At 41.5% G+C, this 22,412-nt stretch overlaps 1 protein-coding gene across 2 annotated transcripts in view; it reads left to right on the top strand.

Annotated features, from left to right (window-relative positions):
* Positions 1–22,412, top strand: part of LOC105020378 (voltage-dependent calcium channel subunit alpha-2/delta-1) — a 101,986-nt gene that overhangs the window by 13,205 nt on the left and 66,369 nt on the right. For both annotated transcript variants that reach the window (XM_010887361.4, XM_010887362.3), the window contains exons 2-3: positions 11,196–11,277; positions 13,224–13,340. In XM_010887361.4, coding sequence (XP_010885663.1) covers positions 11,196–11,277; positions 13,224–13,340 — 199 coding nt within the window. The remainder of the gene's footprint in view (positions 1–11,195; positions 11,278–13,223; positions 13,341–22,412) is intronic.

Below are 22,412 nucleotides of genomic sequence, written 5' to 3'. Positions count from 1 at the left end.
TGTGAAAATTGTACAAACAAAGATATGGGGAAATGCTAAACCTAGTGATGGATTTACCTAAACCTAGCATGGTACTGAAAATAATACATTGAATACAATTCCTGAGTGCTTACCTGTCTCCTTTGATTTGTTAAATGTTGACATAAAGACTCATGGGATATTGTTAGAACTAAGTTAAACATTGGCTTTGCATGGACAATTTAGTTTGTGCGCGAGGCATTGCATTTCTTCTCTCTAGTAATTTTTCTGTTTGGTAGTCAAATTCTCTGTTCTGATTGCATGTATAATCTTGCTCACATGAGCCATACTGGGCACCATGCAACACTGGGCATCGATCTCACCTCGTACTGGGCACCATGCAACACTGGGCATCGATCTCACCCCGTACTGGGCGCCATGCACCACTGGGCATCGATCTCACCCCATACTGGCCATCTTTGACTCACCTCTCCCTTCTCCCTCCTTTCCCCTTAATTTCCATGGTTCCCGTCATCCTCCTCACCGTGGTTCTCCGACTCTGTGGATTAAAGCCTAATATGATTTCACGCTCAACTAGATAAATACATATGCCTTTTTTGTTAGGAGCCCTGTCTCCACAGATCTGATAGCATAATCTGATGACCGCTTCCAAAAAGGGCTAAAGATGCTGTGGTACTGGAACTAGAACGTTATTTGTGGAGTGGTTATTTTTTTATAGGGATCTGAGGTCAAATGTGAATATTGTTGCAGAGGCTCAGTGGGTCAGTGGGTGGTGCGTTCAGTAACATTTCTGCGTTCATGGGTACGTTAGTATTTGGACTGTGACACAGGTTTCGCTTTGGGTCTGTACTACAGCACTTTGAATTTGAAGTGATAGTGGCGCTGGCTTTCAGGTACAGCCTGTCAGCGGGTATTTTCATTCGTATCGGTTGAACCATTCAGAAACAACAGCAGGTTTCGTACATAGTTTGAGGGGACTTAAATTATTTAGACAATTGGCTTCACAGCTGGCTCCTATTAGGCAGGTGTGTTTGTTTGCATGATTTGAGAGGTCATTGTCAAGTCTTCATTGAAGAATTTGCCTTTAGAGTTGATCACTCATATCTGACAACACTAGGACCAAAGAAGTGTCAATGGTAGTCAAGATGGCCTTTATAATGCAGAGGATTCCCAATAAATTGATCAGTGGCATAGCCAAAGTATTATAGTAGGCGTGCCAATATATAAGCTGTTTGGTGCATTTAGAAGAAGGAAGAGAGTACTGGTTAACTCAGCAATAACAAATGACCTTGTAAGCTGTACCAAGAAAGACCTCTCCACTGGATGACCAAAGACTGCTCACCCTAATGAAGAATAAAACAACAAAGAACTCTGTGGAAGATCAGGAAAACTCTCCAGGAATACTGGATCAGCAAATCTCTCAATCACAGAACACCTCCAGCCAAACTACCGCTGGAATGAAGGTGCAAAAATATTAGTTACCCTAGAAAACAAGATGGTGTTAAAAAATGTAATGAAATGATTAGACTTATTGGTCATTTGTCTAAATTCTTTTGGTCCCCTATAATTGGTGGGGGTGGGCTGTAAATGGCCTGGTGTTCCTACACTGTTCATTCTTTATGGTTGTAGCTATTAAAGCTGACTAAGACTGCACTTTAATTTCCCATTGTTTTTTTTAAATACAATGTGCTGAAAACAACAAAACCTGTGTCACTGTCTAAATACTTATGGAGGTTATGTACTATAACTGCAGAGTTTGGAGTCAGGATTAGCAGAGACTAGATTTAATGCTATCATGCTTTACAAGCCAATTCTGGTTGTGTGTGTTTCCAACACCTCTTCTCTTAATAGAGTTGAGGTTCAGGAGGCCCTCCTAACTATCTACATAAGCAGCTAAATGCTGTGTAGTTTTCTCTGGGCCCAGTGATACTCTGTTGCTCTCTCTTTTCTGCTCTTGCCCTCTCATTTTCAGAGAGGGCAAGAGCAGAGTGTCCATTTCTTTCTGTCTCTATCCTACTTATTCTCAACCAATTTCTCAGTTTCCATCTCTGTCTCTATCTTCTCTCTTTCTTGCTATTCATATTTGACTCTTACGTGCACACACGCATTTTATATTTTAAGCTGTAATCTTCTCTAATTGTTCACCCATCCCTGTTTCTCTCTCTCATCTCTCCCGCTCTCTCGTTCTCTCTCCTGCTCTGTCTCTCTTTAGTCAGTTACATTTATTGGGCTTTAGGGGCATGGGAAAAACAGTTTAAGTACATAATGCAAAAGAAAAAGTAAACATTACACACTGCATTTTTTTTGTTTCTATATTTTGGTGATCTGTCTAGCATCTAGGTGTGGGACTGAGTGTCCTGACACAGACCTAGAGTAGCAATGGTCTGGGATATCTTTGTATCTTTAACTAGGTTTCCCCATGCCACATAACCCCCCCCCCCCACCTCCCCGACAGTCCACCATTGAAGGCGTGGGATTACCCGGTTTGTTGATTTAGTGTCTGATTTTGGAACCTTCCCCCTTCTTTTGGATTGGATCTCTGTGAAAACTGAAAGATTTACTTTGCTTGGTTGTGTGTGTACCACAGTAACTACCCAGAGCTATGCTTAAACTACCTTAACCTATATTATGTCGGCCCCTGCAATCTATGCCACTTGGTACTATCCAGAATTTTCCATTGCGTTGTAAGACGTTGCCCAGGAGACGTTGGAGAAGGGAATTGTTAACAGCTGGTTGGACTGATGCCTTGTCCACCACAGGAAGCACACATGTACATATGCTGTCTATAAACCCAGGGTATTGTGGAAGATGGAAAAATGTTCGCAAAGTATTATGAAAAGGGACTCTAACAGTCGTTCTTATAACAATGGATAATTTAGTCAAAACCGAGACCGAGTACAAGTATAGAGTAGTATCATAACAATTGTTCTGATCATACATTATTGCTTTCACCTCTTTATACCTCTCCTTCTCAGCCCCCAAAATATTATCTCTCATCCTATAAGATACATACAAAAACAAGTCGTCACACTAATAGGAAAAACAAGATAGGACCTTACACTGTCATGGCAACCATAGTTCTAGGTCAGAGTTAACAGACCTCCTGATCTGTGCTGGCCCAGGTCTCTGTCCTACCCGGATGGAAGAAACAGAGGAGACACAGGCAACTTCACCCTGGAGCCATCTGTAGCTGGGTCATAGATAAGATAGGTTTGAGGCCTGGGACCTCTGGTTGTGGCCGTAATAACTCCTAAGAACAGGGCATGCTGGCCTAGGTCTTCTCGTATCTGTGGCATCCATGAACAGTCTAAAGAAAAATCAGGCCTAGTCTAAAACAGATTTGCAGAATAATAAGGATAAATAAGGATATAGCAATAAATAGATTTCCCACAGAATACTTCCAGGTCTCTGGGGCTAGAACAGACTTAGATATTGCATTTTATATATATATCTCAATAACATTCTTTTTCTTGTAGAATACCGAAAAGAGAACCTTCTAGCTCCATAAGTTTTGGAACAATCTGCTGTAATCTGTCAGAAGGTTTTTAATTGTATTCATTTTTTTTTACCATGGAAATTATCTAACTGCAATTTTGTATTTGTAGCACATCACTTACGCAAGATTTAAAGTTTTTTAAGAAATAGGGAAGGTTTGGGCATGTGCTGCACTTACCTTCCACTCATAAACCAGCGCTTGACTTGGGATAAAATAAGTGCAGGAACTGACGAGTCGCACAGTAAACTATGTTAATCAAAATGTATGTGTTAGTAAGGCGTGTTCTGTTAAAGCAGCCTATCCCAGACGAATGTCGATTCCCTAAAATTAGAACCGGAACGCTGTTTGCCTAAAATTTGCCTAAAAGTACTGTTACACCATTCCGGCCCGAGTTGAGCACTGCGGTTGTGCATACGATGACTGTGGTGCATTAGTCTGTCAGTCCGCACATTATGAATGAGGGACCCAATGGGACACCAGGTGTTTTCACCACAAGGCAGGTCCAAATGGACGCCTTTGAGATCCACCACGACAATTACCCTTACTGTATGTGGGTGGTGTGAATAGGACATTTTGGCCTAAAGGGTAAACCTTTTATTTTGATACCACCACGCGGAATAGTTTGTGGTGTATGTGGCGAGACGGGCTGGATGGAAGTGAAGGGTCTGGTAGGGTGAGTGTTTTGCTGCCCTACTGATGAGTTGGTTGAATGGAAACTCCGTTGGAGACACTTCGGTTTGTCAGGTGTTTTGACCAAGAGGAACACTTTAAAAAACCGAGAGAAATGGATTTGTACATATAGAGACTGGAATGAACACAGACACACGCAAAACTTCAATGTGACACAGTGAGTTGTGTTGGGATTCACCTCCACACTCTGCCTCCCCCGTTGGCTTTAATTCACCTATGAACTCTGGCATGAGTATCTTTTCAACAAGTACCTCTTTTGACCAATCTGATCATCTGTGAATAATTGAAATTTGACTGCATGTCTTATTGTAACTGTGGTGTCTCAGTGCTAGGCTTATTGAATCAAAATATCTGGAACCTGAAATGTACTCGGACGGGAAATTGTCCGAGTTTATTTTTGCTGTGTCTAAAGGTAATGTATTACAGTGTCACAAGTTACTGTAAGGTTCCAGTTTTTTGTCATATTATTAGAGTAACTGATCAAAGACAAGTGGTCATGAATTAATCTTTGTTCCCAATTCCTTCTTGATACAGCATTTGAGCCACATACATATTTGTGATGATGGGTGCTCTGTCTCTGTTAAGTATTAAAATGGTCTGTGTCCTTCATCTGACTTCTCGCCAAGTTCCTGTTTATGCACGCATGCAGTAAAACTGATTTCCAGTGAACCGTGTGAAACACTGACCACTGCTGATGATGGTGACCTGACCTCATCCAAGCAACCATGAAGGATGGGTGTATGTCATCCAGGAGGACAGGCTGTAACACAGGGGAGAGCCGATCGAGCTTGTAGCTGGAATGTAGTTGAGGAGATGCTTCTCCCATCCATAATACAATTCCCTGTTCCGAAACTGAACAAACGACAGGCAACGGAGGACAAGGAAGTAGAACAACCTTTACGAATAATACGGATGAAGTATGCCCATGTTTGTAGGCTTTCGTTTCGAGGCTCAGAATTGTTGTGGACTACTGCTGAAAACGCAGATAACTGCACACACTCCGACGTCAGACAAAAGGAGATAACTGCACACGCTGACATTACTGGCCAAACACTCAGTTTCTCCCTGTCTACACGTCAACATTAGCAGTTATCTAAAACACGTGTGGATGAAAAGCCAAACCACATCACCCTAACCCTAAACGTGGCGGTTTAACACATCGTCTTAGAATTGGAGTTACTTAAGGTTACTCAAGGTTAAGTCGTTATTGGTTGGTCTAAGGTTTGTTTAAGGTTAAGATTATGGTTTGGGAATAGGGAACAGGAAGTTGTAGTTTTCCCCACAAGGATTGAAAAACAAAGGCAAGTTTTTTGCCTGTGTTATGGATGTAATGCTTTATTGTAGTGTGGTACCATGGTGTATACAATATATTTGTTAGTGTAACGAAAACACTGAACAGACTGTAGAAGGTTAGGCTTCACTGTGGTGAAGTCACTAACACATTTGAGATGTCATGGTGATTCCCGCACAGGGAACATGAACATGTCTGGACATCAGTGGACATTCTCCACTCGGCGCAAATACCCTCTCCTCATAACACACTCTGATGTTAGACCATAAGTACCCTTTGGAGTTCAATAGACACGGTTGCCATTGGTTTCCACACCAGCCATTGCGAAATATAAGCAGCAAATCTGTGTTTCTGTCCTCTGCCTTCTTAACAGGAAAATGATGGGTTTGAGAAGACAGGGAAGGACATCCATAAACTCTTCCCACTAAGGATAATGAAGATGGGCGATGGCTACAAAGCCTGCAATTACAGTGTGATTGACCTCGATAAATAAAGGGGATATTGCTCTTTGCCTGATTTGCCTCCCCTGGATGCAGTGACAGAGAAAGTGAGAGAGCAAATTATTATTATAGGATGGAAGTGAAACAGAGGAGACGGCCAGCTAGAGCAAAGGAAAGGTAAATAAAAGTCAACGAGGAAAAGAGAGGGAACATAAGTTAAACAGGCACAGGAAAAGAAAGTTTGCGACCGCCTTCTCCAGGGTTGACAGCTTGGTCATTAAAGCATACTACTTCACAGTACCAGCTCTTATTAGGTATCCCCAGGCGGCTCAGTTAAGTCACACGTAAATCCCTCCAACAGTAAATTAGAAGGCCGGATCCACACAACTAATGGGAGGTTTCGAGGACAGAGACTGGCACAATGCGTCAGACAGATAAAGAGACAGTGTTGTGTGAGAATCCCACGTTCCAAACCATTCCGGCACGCGCCTGTCAGCGGCTGGCGTCTGCTGCCATGGTCCTTTTCCCTGACAGTCTGACAGTATTTAGAGATCTGGTGTGCCTCCGCTGACAGCGTGCGAGCGTCGAAACAGTCCTGTGTTGGCAGCAGAGAGAAGCATTAGAAAGGAGACCACAAGGGAGGACCATGAAGCGCGTCGCTGACTGTAACTCTGGACTCACACTAGACAAGATAATCAAGGATTTCGTTGTTGCCGTTTCCCTTTTTTGGGTATATCTTTCAAGCGACATGCATGATGGCAGTTGTGTTAGAAGTCAGTGTCAAAGCTTGCTGTGAAGCATTGTTGTTTTAGTCAAGAGATCTATGTATATATATATATAGTATTTGACATTGAAGTGGAAATCCAAAAGTGTCACCTCAGATTTGTCCAGGAGTATTTATGTGATGACAGGAATATCATTTCCAGCCAGTGGCAGAAAACGTCTTGGCTGCTAGTACACTGCCTTGACAATATAATGCATTGTATGTTATTTTAGCCTTTTAATAAAAAAAAATCTGCACAAAAACATTTATTTAGGCTAGCAGATTCAGAATGCTTGGCGCACACACACACAAAATGCACATTAAGAGCATGAGCACATTGATAAATGAGTGCATTGTAACACTAATTGAAGCATGTAAGCATCTAATTGGTCATCTGAATATTGGACCTTAGCCACAGCTTTTGTTAGTAGCAACATAAACTTGCCTGAAATGGCTGCATCATTTAGGGAAAAAAACAAGCTGGGTGAAATGAGAGCAGAAATGGCGTCAGTAGTGACAGTGTCTGGGGGGCTGATCCAGCCAAGGGTTAGAGGGTGCTGCCCTCACTCTGACTCAGACTCGCAATTCTGGGCTCCTGGTTCTTCTGTTCCCTGCTGTGATATTGGACACCCCTCTGTGTGCTGCTTTTCTATTGTGGGGCGACTCATTCACCCTTTTTATATATAAGTAACTTATCAGACACTCCTATCCAGACTGACTTTCCGTGGTGAGTGCGAACACTTTCGTTTGATTTCATTTGACAGTGGAGTATACATGAGATGTTACACCGAGCAACAGGTACGCACACCTCGAGGCTATAAACACGATGAAGTCTAGGACGTGTTTCCATTGTGGTCCTCGGGAAGGCCACCAGGGCATAATGACCCCATTTGCAGCCTGTTAGGCGCGGTCACTCTGTTTAGAGGTGTAATGACACAAACCGTGTTTGCCGAGCCAATCTGTATTTTCTACAAAAATGTTCCTGTTTGTCTCCAGAACTGCAAAATGTAGTGTGTGCCAACACCCACTGTGTCCCCTTCCATATACATGTCTTAGTCTGAGTTTGGATTTGTGTCATTTAATGCGAGATTGACGCTGTAACTCATTCAGAAAGCTATTCCGCTGCACCAACTTGCTGTGTTTAAGGCAAACGTGCTGACCAGGGAAAGGATATTTCCCGGGAAGGTGGGGAGGGACTTCGGGTACGGGGGGGGGGGGTAATGTGAAAAAGACATCTGTGTGACAAGGCCATGGGGGGGTGGGGGGGGGGATCATCCAATTCTATGGTTTAGGGGAAACCGTCCACCTTTGAAGATATGCTAAGCTTCTATGGCACTTGGGTTGAAGTCTTGCATGTAACCAGGCCACATCCAGGGAACAGTTGCCCTATTCTTCACCAGTTGATGGGTTACACAACACTTAAACGTTCCACTCCCACCACACACACACACAAACTAGGCTTATAGGTGCTTCTCAAGGGCTGCACCTGTCCCTGTGACCTTTCACCCCCATTTACCTCCTGTGAACCCCACATGTTTTCTAAAAACCCCTGTGCTATGTTTCAGTGGTTTCAAACACTCCCATGTGACAGCTGGTGTAGGGATGCGGTTTCTGTTACAAACAGAGCAAGGGAGGGAGAAATATCTGTCTAATTACCAACTACTGTACGTGGTTGATAGGTCAAATATAAAAGAGGATAATTCTGTAAGGCTTGGATGCAAATGACATATTGAATGAGAAGATGAACCGATATTATAACACACAGTTGTGAGGAACATTCAAAATTCATTTTATGAATAGCTTTGCCTGATCACCAGCTGTTACGATGAGGGCTTCATATAACTGTTGTTGACTTGAAGTCTCTGATAATAATTTTATGCCTTTGACAGTCTACCGTATTACTTGTGAAATAGGGCACAATCTTTTAATAACCATCTTCCATTCTGTCTGTATTCATTTCTGCCTTAATGTTGTGAATTCATAGACACATTTAAATGCTCCATTTAATAATGTAGGATTTCCCTCTATCGCGTTATATCTTTCCCTTAAAACGACATGCACGCTCCCGTCCGGCTCACCTTTGTCAGGGTTTTAGCACTGATATTTAGTCTGCTCTGTCTCAGCCTTTAAAAACAAAACAAATGACATTGTGTAAAAGGAGGATCAAGAGAATCATCCACCGTTTAAAAGACAATTGTGCAGTCTGTTGTGTAAGTGGGGGGTGTTTAGAACACAAGCAGCAAGACATTGATAGAAAAGCCTCTGAGGCGATTGTGGGTGTCTCTCTGTACACTTGGCTGAGTTTTCCAAGGCTCTTTTCAATCCCACCCCTGGTGTGTATAAAGCCTGTAGCGCTCAGCTATCCCTCTGTCCGGCTCACTAGACATTTTGGGTTTTCCCGCCTCAGTGGCCCCCCTCCTTCTGTTTCCCTTTTCCTTCGGAGAGCATTAGATGGAGGGAGTGGAGAGGGGGAGAGGACTGGATATGTGATATCTCATTTTCCATCAGCGGCTCCAAGTTTCCATCTTGGCTTTGTTGAGCTCTTTAAGCAGTGAAGACCCATTTTTAGATCATGTTTGTGAGAAAAGCATTAAGAGGCCTTATTGGTTGAAAACAATAAGAGGCCTTATTTGTGGAAAAATAATCCTGTATCAAAATTAATCATATGTCCGGTGGGTGGAGGACTGCTTTCTGTACAGTTGTTTGAATGAATATTTAAACGAAATAACCACACCAGTTTTTTCTTTTGTGACCACTCAGGAATGAGAGGCTGGTCTTCACCTAAGTCACCTCTAGGGTCACTGATAACACTCTTTGGTCATCTGACAAGGAGGATACCAATGATGGAACAGAGGAAGGCCTGTCAAGTGAGGTCCACTGACCTCAATGACGTTCACATTATTAATAATGACACATGCTCCACTATGTACTACTGAAACCTTTTTCATACCCTAAATGGAATTCACAAGAGCCTGAAAAAGCCATACTACATTGCACCTATTCTGAGTAACACGTTCCCCTGTTGGGAGAGGGAGCACAACTACATTTTAGACGTCATTGGCAAGGACACCTGTTGGGTCTGCCTAGCCTGTTGAATAGAGTCTCACTGGCAAGAGAACTTGGTGTGACCCCTGGTACCCTGCAGCATGGCCTGGTATGAGCCGAGGGTTTTGAGCAGCCCTGTCTGGTCTGTGAGTGTGTGTCGGTGGCACTGATAGCGTCGTGGCGGGGATATGATGAAAGGTCCGTTTCCTGCCGTTGGGGAAAAGCCATTCTGTTGTGCGAGCTTTCGTGCATGTGTTAACAGGAATGTGCTGACAGGACCCCAACCTTGCCTTCAAGACCCCCCCCCCTCCCCCCGGCAGCTGCTTTTTGGGAGCTATATATATGCCTTTTACAGAGCAGGCTGGCCATGCTCACTTTACGGTGTGTGTTTTTAATGTGATAACATAGCACATATCTAATGTCAACATTGAAAGGGTTCATATTATATGTTAGGGGACATAGTGTGTGTGTGTGTGTGTGTGTGTGTGTGTGTGAACAGGATAGTGGGTAGCATGCAGCAGGCTGGGTGTGTGTAACTGCATCACATGTGTTTGAAGTGATGTTTGAGGGGTGTATAGAGCCAGTTTCACACCTCCTATAAGCATGTTGTTGGTGTATGTGAGGATTCGTCCAAAATCCTACTGAAGGTCTTATCCAGAGTGGGTTCTAGTGAGTAGTGAGTGAACATTTCTGTATACGTCCTCAGTACAACCCTTCCCCACCCCGCCCGTGGGAATAAAAACAACAATCCTGGAATGGGAATCGTCTTGCTCCTAAACTGAACTACACAGGTCGTTCCCATTGGACTCTGCCCAAAAATAGAGTGCAATATAGAGTATTGGGCGCCATTTGGAATGCATCCCAGCTGTGTTGTATATAGTTAAAACTACTGCCTGCTGTTTGATAATGAATACATACAGTCAGTGTGTTTTCCTAGTGTGTTGTTGTCCCGGCCATATAACACCTTTTAGACTTTTCTTTATGTCTGTAATAAATGAATCAATGCAGTCCCAACTTCAAACAAGCACACAGTATTTGAGGATGTGTTTAGTTGAGAACATAGTAGCCTTCTTGGTCCATCAGTCCATAGTTTTTCTATCACCTCTGGGTGTTACTGTTGCCTATGTATATTTTATCCTCAACACACAGACAGTATTTAATCAATGATTTACCAGAGATTACCTTATTAATGATTTACCTGGATTCACCTTATTAATGATTTACCTGGATTTACCTAATCAATGATTTACCTGAATTTATCTAATCAGTGATTTACCTGGGTTTACCTATTTAATGATTTACATAATCAATGCTCCTTTGAGGTAGTGTGCTATCAGGGTAAAGTTACGTTTTTGTGGTTTAAATAAGATGTTGGGTGGATTTGCTTAAAATGGTAGGTTTACTTTCAAGAAAGATCAAGGGTTGGTGGATTGAGGATTAGTTAAATAATGATTTTGAATGATTTTAAATGGTATTTCTTTGTTTTCTAAGGATACAGGAATGGGTGGAGGAGATGCAGAAGGATCTGATCACACTGACGGACATGGCCAGTGGAGTACAGGACCTCATACAGGTGGGACACAAAAAGACAAACACATACAAACAGCTTGCACTTCCATGTATCTTGTTGGTAATGTATGATCTACCCGCTTAGTGTTTAAAGACTGTCCAGGCTCACTCCAAACACTAATCTCTAACAACCATCAATTATCTACATCCCAAATGGCACCATAGCCCCTGTGTTGTCCACTGACAAGTAGTTATGACTGACCAGGACCCATGGGGACCAGCAGGGTGCCTTTTGGGACACGTCCTTTGTCTTGATTGATATCGTGTAACCATTTTGCCTCTTTCCTTGCCTAGCTAAGTGTGGTAAAATAGAAGCTATCAACTATAAAACTATATTTAGACCTTAAATAATAATCTGTATGTAAAGTTGTAGATTTAAAGTGATGTAATATAAATGCTCAGCTCTTCCTTCCCTTTTCCTGTTGCAGCAGGATAAATGTACATTTCCTTTCATCAAGGCCTCTGGCTGCATGTCTGGTTTGTTTAGTACACAGGGGAGCAAGGGTATTGTATTTGCTTGTAAGCAGAAAGAGCATGTGGAGAACATCCATCAGTGTTATTACTCATGGCACAGGCTAGCAGAAACCCATAACGCAGCCCGCAGAGCTTAGCTAAGTAAATACACACATAGAGAGACACACTTGGAGAAAAACACATATTTGGACACACACACACACACACACACACTGGCCACAACAGGCCAGTGGTTTTAATGTAGGACTAAGAATGCCCCTCCGGCTGCTAAATAATTGGCTGTTTGGCATTTGTTGTTTTCCATTATTTTATTTCTCTTACTGAAGCATATTCTACATAGTAAATGTTGTTTTTAGCTCTGCTCTGATTGCTGTATAATGGGGCTTTATTCATACAGACATTGTATACAGTGGATATAAAAAGTCTACACACCCCTGTGTGTAAAATGCCAGACTTTTATATCACACTGTGCCTTTTTTATTTTTCTGACACACAGCATCGAAGTCATTAAATGTTAGTAAAGGTCGGCCATACAGTGGATTGGATCTGTTTTTAACCCACTTAGAAATGTGGGATTTCTTTTTGTCGATTATCTCCACAAATGCTCTTGTAATAGAAAAATAAATAGTAATATTTACAATCAAAGCCTACTCGTCTGTGAAATGTACATTATTTCAGTCAATTGCAGTGAGGACTAATTTGATTGACAGCATGGCCTGTTGTTTTTAAATATTTAAATGGTAAATGGAGTTGTATGTACAGGTCCAGAAATATTTGGACACTGACACAATTTTCATTATTTTAGCTCTGAATGCCACCACAATTGATTTGAAATTAAACAACTGAGATACAACTGAAGTGCAGACTTTCAGCTTAAATTCACCTTAACCGATGAAGAAATAACAAAGGAATTGTCCACACCTGTCCATGAAACAGCTTTTGAGTCCATTGTCCAATTACTTTAGTCCCTTGAAAAAGAGGGGGCAACATATTAATGAGCTGTAATTCCTAAACCCTTCCTCCAACTTGCATGTGGACACCCTGAAATTAAAGCTGAGAGACTGCACATTAAGCCCATATTCATTATTTAACTGTAACTTGAATATATTTTCACTTTTAAATTCATTTTCACTTTGACAACACATCTTATTTTTAGTAGATAATCCAAATTAAATATAGTGTAATCCCAAATTTGAATTCAAAAATAGGTAAGTCCAAAAAGGGTGAAAACGTATACTACCCCCATTGTATGTATTGCAGAATTCTTTACATTAGACAATGTCACCATGGACAGTGATACTTAATCCTAAATCTGAAACACATTTAGATTTTGTGAATTACGATAGAATACATACAAGTCCTCCCTCTCCAATTTTAGAACAGTAACAATGGCGTTGCAGTTTGAATCAATGTTTTCCTCTATTGATTGGTCCACTGTTACCTATGACCCTTGTTTTTCTCTCCTGATTGGTCTAGATCTTCCAGAATTACAGGAACTACTACCGTGTGGAGTACAACGATGCAAATGGCCTGGTAGCTAACGCAGCAAAAAACATAGAGAAGCTCCTAGAAAAACGCTCTGAGGCTCTCAAGGTAAACACCGGCATCAGTACACACACACTAACACACATACAACACAAAACAATAACCAACACCTGAAGTGAATCAAAGTCTGTTTGAGTATTGATCAGTCAGGATCAATCAGGATCAGTCAGGATCAATCAGGATTAGTCAGGATCAACCAGGATCAGTCAGGATCAACCAGGATCAGTCGGGATCAATCCGTCTTGGGACAGAATCCAATTAAGTCATTGTGTTGCCGTGGAACTGGGTGTTAATTACCCTTTCAAAGAATCAACTCCTTTGTTTAACTGTCATCACAATTATTGCTGTCAGGTTTGAACAAGAGATGTTTTCTTTGATTCTTACCGTTTCAAATGTTACAATGTTCACACACACACACACACACACTAAATGATGAACATATATTCAACCTCACTGCAGATAAGGATGGGTATATACAGTAGACCCGGCTGTAGATATAGATGTATATGTAGTGAATACTTTCATACAATAGACTTAAACAGAGATGTAGTTCTAGATATAATAGAGAGGCGCACATACGGCAACATATGCAACCTTATGATGAATATACAACACCTGGTCAACGGTTTTAGCTGACCACGAGGCAGAGGGAGGACATTGAGTGGTTGTGATAATGACTCACAGAGAGAGAGGGATGGAAGTGCGTCCCATGACCACACGCTCCTTCAGGGAAGGCAGTAGTCAGGCATGGCAGTACACTGGGGCTGTGGTGGGGGGCTGTAGCCACGTCACGAATCTGCGTAGCCCCAGACAAGCTCAGTCAAGCATTTTAGCATTTTTAAATAAAGAAATATGCAAAAGTTAATAACCAGCCCCTCCCCCCCATGTGTTGGTCAATCTCCCCGTTAACACAAAGAGAGAAAAAATCCTGACGCTGTGCCGGGCAGTAGTGGACCGACCCATTCTATCGCCATCCATTAAGCCATTCTACCTCCATCCATTAAGCCATTCAATCTCCATCCATTAAGGCATTGGTAAGACAGGAACACAGGCTCCTACCCCATTCAACCAGTAGCACCCCTCTCATATCACCAGGTCTTACTACAACCCATTCACAGCTTTTTCTCGCTTTCCATCCCTTTCTTTTTTTGGCATGCCCTCTATCTGTCTCTCTCTCTCTCTCTCTTTCTTTAACGTACTTTCTTGCTTTCGCACTCATCTGCTTGCATCCTCTACCACACTCTCATTCTAGCTGTCTATCTGGCCGTATCAATACAACACTATGCTTCTTCTGCCTACTTGAATGCTAGATCTCTAAAGACTAATTGAAAGAGCAGAGAAACAAGTAACCAATCCTTTTCACTTGCAGATTACTGACATGCTCTACACACTTCAACATCTAACACGACACAATACAGGACCTGGAATGGAAAGGGCATTTTATGGCTAATTCTTTTTAGCATTTTCTGATTTGTCTAATGCCTTTAGGTCTCTTTTTAAAGGCAGTGTTGTGCAATGCTACCTTGGAAACAAGGTTAGCTAGACATATTGGATTAAATATTGTATAATAAGAAAATAAGGGACAACTAATTTTGTTAAAAACAGTATCCTTTCATATCACATAGCTGAAATTCAGGGTCAATGTTGACCATATTTAATTATTTTCACTGTTAACCTGGGAATATTTCAGCAGGGTGTATCTTTTTTTAATACATAATGATAATCTTATCCTTTCGGTGAAAGACTTATGTTTTATTAGTTGGTAAAACAATGATTTTACTTCTAACTAGTCTGTCTGTTAAATCTGAAAACAATATTTTATGGCCATAATGCATTTCACATTTCATAATGCTTTAAACACACTTACTTGCACTTCAGATCATTTATTCAGATGGTCATTGGGATGAGCAAACGTGTGTAGAACAGAACCACCTATATTGTCATAAAGTATATCTTCACACACACTGTTCTGACCTACTTGCTGGTTGGGGGTACAGTGTGGAAAATAGCAGATTGGCTTGGAGGAGATGCCTAGGAGTATGACATGCCCTGATCTTCAACCCTCCAAAGCCAGTTGAGAGTTGTAACAATGAGATAGGGTCTGTCACAAAATTGGATAGGGAGGAAAGATAGAGAAACATTCTACACAAAACAATAAAGAAAGATCACAATATCTAACCATTACATATTTATCTTCTTTAAGTATTACCCCCCTAAATAATCCCCATGCTTTCATACACAGTAGCACAATCACATTTGTCTCAGAAGTCTACTGGTGGAAAATCCCTCTTTGCAACCCTGCTACAGAGCATTCCTTTCCCAGGGGTCAGAGAAACGGACAGAGCCATGTAAACCCTTTAGGCACTTCCCTTTTCCCTTCTCTTACTATAGTAGTTGTCTCTGGTGGCATAAGGGGCCAATGTGAATTGTCAAGCGGGTGCAATTCAGCTACAATGACGGCTGCTGTCATTAACTTAATCAGCAGCCATCTTGGATTTAGTGCGTGTTGATCTGATGCCTGTCTGTCCTGTCAGTCTGATTCCATGGCACCTCTTGATGCTTGCGCTCCGTTGTCATGAGATACAGAGGAGGTTGGTGTAGATGGCAGGGTCGCAGATAGGCAGGGTTTCCTACAGTGTAGCACACCCATATGCTACTGTTTTAGACATACACACACATACCATGGAAACACACCGACACAACTTTGAGACACACAGGAAGTCTGTATGTTGTGGTGAGAGTAGTTTGTAAACCGTTTAGCGTTTCTGTAATTCTGCTCCCACTGGACCTTTGTTCTAGTAATTATTAATAATTAATGATTGAACAACTAACACAAATTACTTAAATGTTGGATAAAATTGCTAAATCACTAAAAGATTACAAATGTCTTTGTGCTATTTGTATAGTCAGGTTCACAAGCTTCAATGTACTTAGAAACAATTAGACATGCACACACACACACACACACACACACTACATAGACCTTGAGGTCCAGCAGAGGGACAATGAGATTAGATCCCTGGTCCTTACATAGAGCCATATCATGGGGAGGGTGTGGTGAAGAGGGTCGTGGGGTGTGGTGAAGAGGGTCTGGGGAGGGTGGGGTGTGGTGAAGAGGGTCTGGGGAGGGTGGGGTGGTGAAGAGAGTCTGGGGAGGGTGGGGTGTGGTGAAGAGGGTCTGGGGAGGGTGGGGTGAAGAGGGTCTGGGGGGTGGGGTGTGGTGAAGAGGGTCTGGGGAGGGTGGGGTGTGGTGAAGAGGGTCTGGGGAGGGTGGGGTGTGGTGAAGAGGGTCTGGAGATGGTGGGGTGTGGTGAAGAGGGTCTGGAGATGGTGGGGTGTGGTGAAGAGGGTCTGGAGATGGTGGGGTGTGGTGAAGAGGGTCTGGGTATTCTTCCTCCATCTCCTCTCTGAGCCCTTCACCCTTCTATTGTGATGTACCTCCGTCTATCATTCACTCCCTCGCTCTCTCCCTACCTCCCTTTCCCTCTCTCTCCCTACCTCCCTCTCCCTTTCCCTCTCTCTCCCTACCTCCCTTTCCCTCTCTCTCCCTACCTCCCTTTCCCTCTCTCTCCCTACCTCCCTTTCCCTCTCTCTCCCTACCTCCCTTTCCCTCTCTCCATTTTTCTCCCTGTCTCTCCCTACCTCTCATTTCCTCTCTCCCTCTTTCTCCCCATCACCTTTTACATTAGCAGGGTATCAGATGATGTGCCAGGCTATGACTGAACGGGCAGAGGATATGGTCATCCTGTGGGCATGTCCAGTGATCTCTCTTTCTTCACTCCAGCTGTATAGATGCAGTAGTAACATTAAAATAATCGGGTAACAAAATTAATATAAACAGAAATGCAATTTCCTTACATGGATAAAATCTGTACACCCTTACCAATGCCATCACATAAAATGGCAAAAATGACAATCCAAATCAAAACAGGTGCAGATTAGAAAGTCATTAGGGAGTAGAATGTAACAGTCCAGCCGTTCATAAAGATTTCAAACTAGGTTTGGTTTTAACCACGTCTTATGCCAAGATCAAAAGACTTATTCAAGGCCTTCAGAAGAAAGTCAATTCATGTCCATGAGTCTGGGAGGGGCTACAAAGCCATTTCCAAGCAATTTGATTTACACCATTCCACTGGATCATCAATTCCAGACCAATCCCAATCTACATACAGTAGGACAGGTCGTCCAACTACCTTGAGCCCTGACCTAATGAGGCTCAAAGTCCCCATGAACCCCAGGATAACATCCAGGGATCTAAAAGGCCTCTCTTGCCACAATCAGTGTTGAAGTACGAGTCAACTATCAGAAAAAGACTGCACAGATAGGGGCTACATGGCAGGTCAGGCAAGAGCCACTGCTCTCAAAATAAAATATCAAGACACGACTGATGTTTGCCAGAAAACATGGGAAAAACTACTGATTACGTTTTGGACAGATGGGTTAAAGGTGGAGTTGTTTGGCTGCAATGCCAGATGCCATATTTCATAAAAACAAAACACTCTCTGTGAACAGAAAAACCTCATACCAACCCTACAGTCAAATTCTTGAGTAGAACGTGAGACCATCTGCCAAAAAGCTCAGGCTAAACCAAACATGGATCTTGGATCAGATGTTTTTTTTTAAACATGCAAAACCACGACAGTGTCTGAAAGAGAATAGGAGGGTAATGGATTAGCCGAGTCCAAGCCCAGATCTCATTCCTATCATAATGCTGTGACGGGACTTGAAGCGGGCAGAGCTTGCAAGAAAGCACTGGAACACTGATGAAGCCACCCTGTAAATATGAATGGGGAAAGTGTCTCCCAGTCAATGTATGTGACGCGTACATCACTCAAAGAAATGACTACATGTTGAAAGAAATTATTTCAGCCAAAGGGTGCCACAGGCTAGGACTGTACTGATTTTGTCCACGCCATGAAACTGCATCGCAAACGAAGGATTGCAAAGTATAATCTTTCAGACTCCTTTGTTAAATGAAGTTACATTTATCTGTCAATAGTATCAAAGTGGTGATTGCACATCCATATGATCAAATATGTAAAAAAATCTACAAATAATAACACCTGTAAATGGAAAATACTGGTCTTGAGTCGCAAGTTCTGTCGTGGGTTTTTTAATTTTACATGCATGGGATTATCATCAAAATAAAACGACATAAACGTGGTGGGAAATTGAGCAGAAATCAAAGTTCCCCAGTCCTGGTACACTTTATAGTGTCCTCTGCTTTGCAACTCCATACTCATTACCTTATAAGGGCAAAACATACATTCCTCTGCCACTTAAGACCCACCCCTTATTCCTTCATTGGGACTTGTATACATTTCACAGCATGCTAAAAATACCTGGATATAAATGAATTTGAAAGACAATAGAATATTAAAAGCACAGCTGCCAACTTAAAGTAGTAATAATATTAAAACAGTAGTCTTTTCTTCACCTTCATAGTTCCATCACAGCCTTTTCCAGGAGGTGGACTTATGGAGCAGAAATCAAATCACAGTCTTCATCACTGCATGCTCTCCTACAAAACACATATTAAATGTATGCCGTTGTATCACTGCAGGAAAATGGTAACATTTATGCTTACCTTATCTGTCCACACACTATTAGGCATTACATACCTTGGTCTACCTTGAGTCTTTGTCTGTGTCAGTCTGTCTCTATTGCTTTCACACTTCTTATGTCTCACTTCTTTCTGCCCTGAGATTGCAGTTCATCAAAGCCTGCAGTTTCCATGGTTGCTTAGCTTAGCTCTTAACTTAGCGGTAAGAGCCAATGACTTGTGTATCAGTTTACATTCCTAGACTGTCCATCAAGGGTTCAGACTATATTTGGGTTGCATCTCATCTTAAGGCCTAGTTCCCAAAGAGTGTGGTCACTGTCGAACTATAAAATCAAAAAATATTACAGAAATGTTCCCCAAACATTTTATTGGTCTTTTTAAACCCTAAGTAATACTCTATCACAAAGGTGTGTAGTTTACTGTTTTTCTTCTGGAGACAATGCTGTTAACTGCTGTGATTACCTTTGTCCTAAAGAAGAAAGTACTGTAGAGTCTCCAACCCTCACGAAATGGAAACTCAGAGCAAAAATCCCCCAAAAGAACTCAGAGCGTATTTCATAACCAAAAAGCAGATTTTTCTTTTTGTAAATGTTTATGGAATAGTCAACTTTTTGGCTGTGGAATCTAACTGAAACCTTTTGTCAGGGACCTATATATTGGGAATCACTGCAGTTTAGCTGTGCCTTCAATGCCCAGGCCTGAACATCCAAAATGATGAAAACCAAAATTCTGGAATTACTGCTTCTTATAATCAGTCAACGTGAATCTTTCCACAAGAGGTTAGGTCAGTTGTAATCTATTGTTATTAAATCCCCCTGAATTTACTTAACGCACCTGTTTGCCTACTGTGTTGGTGTGCTCTGCTTCATTGATCTGACCCTGTGTTTGACTGCTATTGCTCCAGACCATTGCTGACTGTGTTACCCTGCCCACCATTGTCTCTCATTCATCATTCATTATTTATACCCCCATTTTACTTCCCCCTTAGGCTGGCTCTGTGGTTAACCATATGCTGTATATATAGGAAGGATTCAAACCCACACCCTGTAGGGGTGACCTCAGAGCTGGGTAGGATGTTATTTTATTTTGATAGCTGTTAGGCTTGACATTAATAAGGCTATGGATTGACAAGTCAACACTATAACTGTGATCTATCCAGAAAAATGCACTGGCCGTCAGACAGGTTTTAAGCACCGAGTATTCAGGCTTTGCAAATGTTATTTTGAATGAGCTTGCTAAGTGTCATTAGTCTGCAATCATCACATCCATGTGTCTGTAATATTTCAAGATTAAAAGACACATCATTATAAATGTATGTTCTAGTTTCACCATAATTTTAACAACATTTTATAGCATTTCTATTTATTTATGTATTAACATTTTGGTTTGTTCCAAATTTTCACTTCAACCCTTTTATGTGAACTGAACTTCTATTCAGTGAAACAACATAATATTTAAAAAACTCTTTCATCATTTTTTTTTTTTAACTATTGAACATCCTAGAGCCTAATCATACTGTAGTGTAAATGCAAAATACATTTTTGGAAATGTTTTGTGGTGGAGCACACTACGTCAACCTGGTTATTCAAAAACAGACTGGCTAGAAATATTTAGTAGATTAATATATTTGTGACTTGCATTAAATTTCTTCCCACAATGACATTCCATTCCCCATCAATCATATTACAGTCAACCATGCAATGGTCTACCCGGTTTCTGGACTCGGCACACATGGAGACATTCTTTTAGTTATCATTTGGTACAATTAAAATAAGATCAATTTATACTGGTTAAACAATCCACCTAGAATCAGTTTCAAACACAGTTTCCAACTGTCACTGAGTAATGCATTCTTGAATATAGAAAATATTTTGAGAACGTTTAAAAGTTAATGGGAGCAAACAAAAGCTGGAACCAGAGAAGGTGATTACATCTCAAAGCATTCAACTTGCCTCTTTTAGGACATGTAATCTAGCAATGAGTGAATACTTGTTCAGGGAACACATGGGGTTGCCTCAAAAATAGACTAGAAGACAGCTAACCATATTGACCCTGAGTGATACAAATCAAATTCAGACAGGGAGAGTAAGAAAGGAGAGAAATGAGAGAAGGAGATGCACTGATTAATGGATAGAGAGAAAGAAAATTGAAAGGAGCAAAATCTAGAGGGAAAGACTAAGTGAAGATCAGAAAGAAAATGTAGGCTAGTGATAGAGCATTTAAATATTGATTGAGGGTGATGTTATTTCAGCCTGTGGGATTGTATGAGCCCTTTGGCTCAATGTTTTAGTTTGGCTCAGCCGATGTGTTTGCCGCCATTTTGGAGTGAAAGAAATACAGTTTTATACATTATATTGATTTACATCTTTGTGTGGAGTATTTGATTTACCAACTTCATCTGCAGATAAACAGTAGTTCCCTGATATAGAATATAATGGCTCGATTCCAGGAGATATTACTGTATTGGTCGGAAAAATCCAGAGACTTGTAACACAGCAAGGACAGAGATATTTAATGTGTGTTGGAGCTCATGTTGCCGTTGATGATAAAACGACATTTGGTTGCTAGGCAATGCTTGCTTGTCTTTTCATTAACAGGCGCTGCATTGATTTCCCAACGTGCTAAACTTAACTTTCCCAGCACTTAAGAAACACATACAAAAGTTCAATTTAAGAACTTCCTGTTCCACTAGCCCCTGAAATAGCTGCAAAGGTTTGCAAAGGGATGTTGTTTTATTGGAAACCATTTTAATTTAACGATGTGCTTGAGTTGCAATGTAAGGTAAATATTATTGGGTAAATATTATGTAAAATCCTAACATTTACACGTACATAAAAGTAACTATGCAGCTTATGGATATATATTAGTTATTTAACAGATTACCTAAGTTAATTGCTGAAGGTAAGTATGAATACCATTAGTTCTGTTAATTGCCAACATAACTAAAGATTTAGCTTAGCAAGCCTAGTTGTGATGTAGTCTAGTGTTGGTTAATCACAGAGATCTATTCACAGCGGATGTGGCTCTAATCCTGCCTGGGTTATTGGAGAAAGTGACACCCTTTAAACACTGCTGTTTCGCCATCTTAATCACACACGGTCTTGACATGTGCACAGACGCACCCACTTAAGCTTGTGCGTGCGCTCACACAACACTGTGCGAACGGTGGGTATGCATGGCTGGGTTAGCATGACACGGCTTCCTGATCCCACTGGCTTACATTAAAAACTGTGTTCAATGTAAACCATCTGGGTTGGGTGGCCTTGCCCGTTTGTGTTTAAATATACAAAATAAAAAGGCGTTTTGGAGCCTACGCCAAGCTCTGATAAATGACGCTGGAATCGCCGACACGTCTATCCGAAAACTGCGCTGATTTCTCCCCTGATTGATGTATGCAGAATGGGAAATCTGGATAATTATGGGGTGAATTATATTTATGGCATTTGTGAGTGTATTACTGGTGCACTTCAGAATGACGACCTCGTAAAAATAAGCTCCCTGCTGAGGGTATGATCCATACTGCGCCAGCTAGAGAGTGGCCTGGAGTGGATCATTTA

This window comes from Esox lucius, chromosome 23 (assembly GCF_011004845.1).
Source record: "Esox lucius isolate fEsoLuc1 chromosome 23, fEsoLuc1.pri, whole genome shotgun sequence".
Classification (NCBI taxonomy): domain Eukaryota; kingdom Metazoa; phylum Chordata; class Actinopteri; order Esociformes; family Esocidae; genus Esox; species Esox lucius.
The sequence above is the reverse complement of the archived record's forward strand: the minus strand, read 5'-3'. Positions and strand labels throughout refer to the sequence as shown.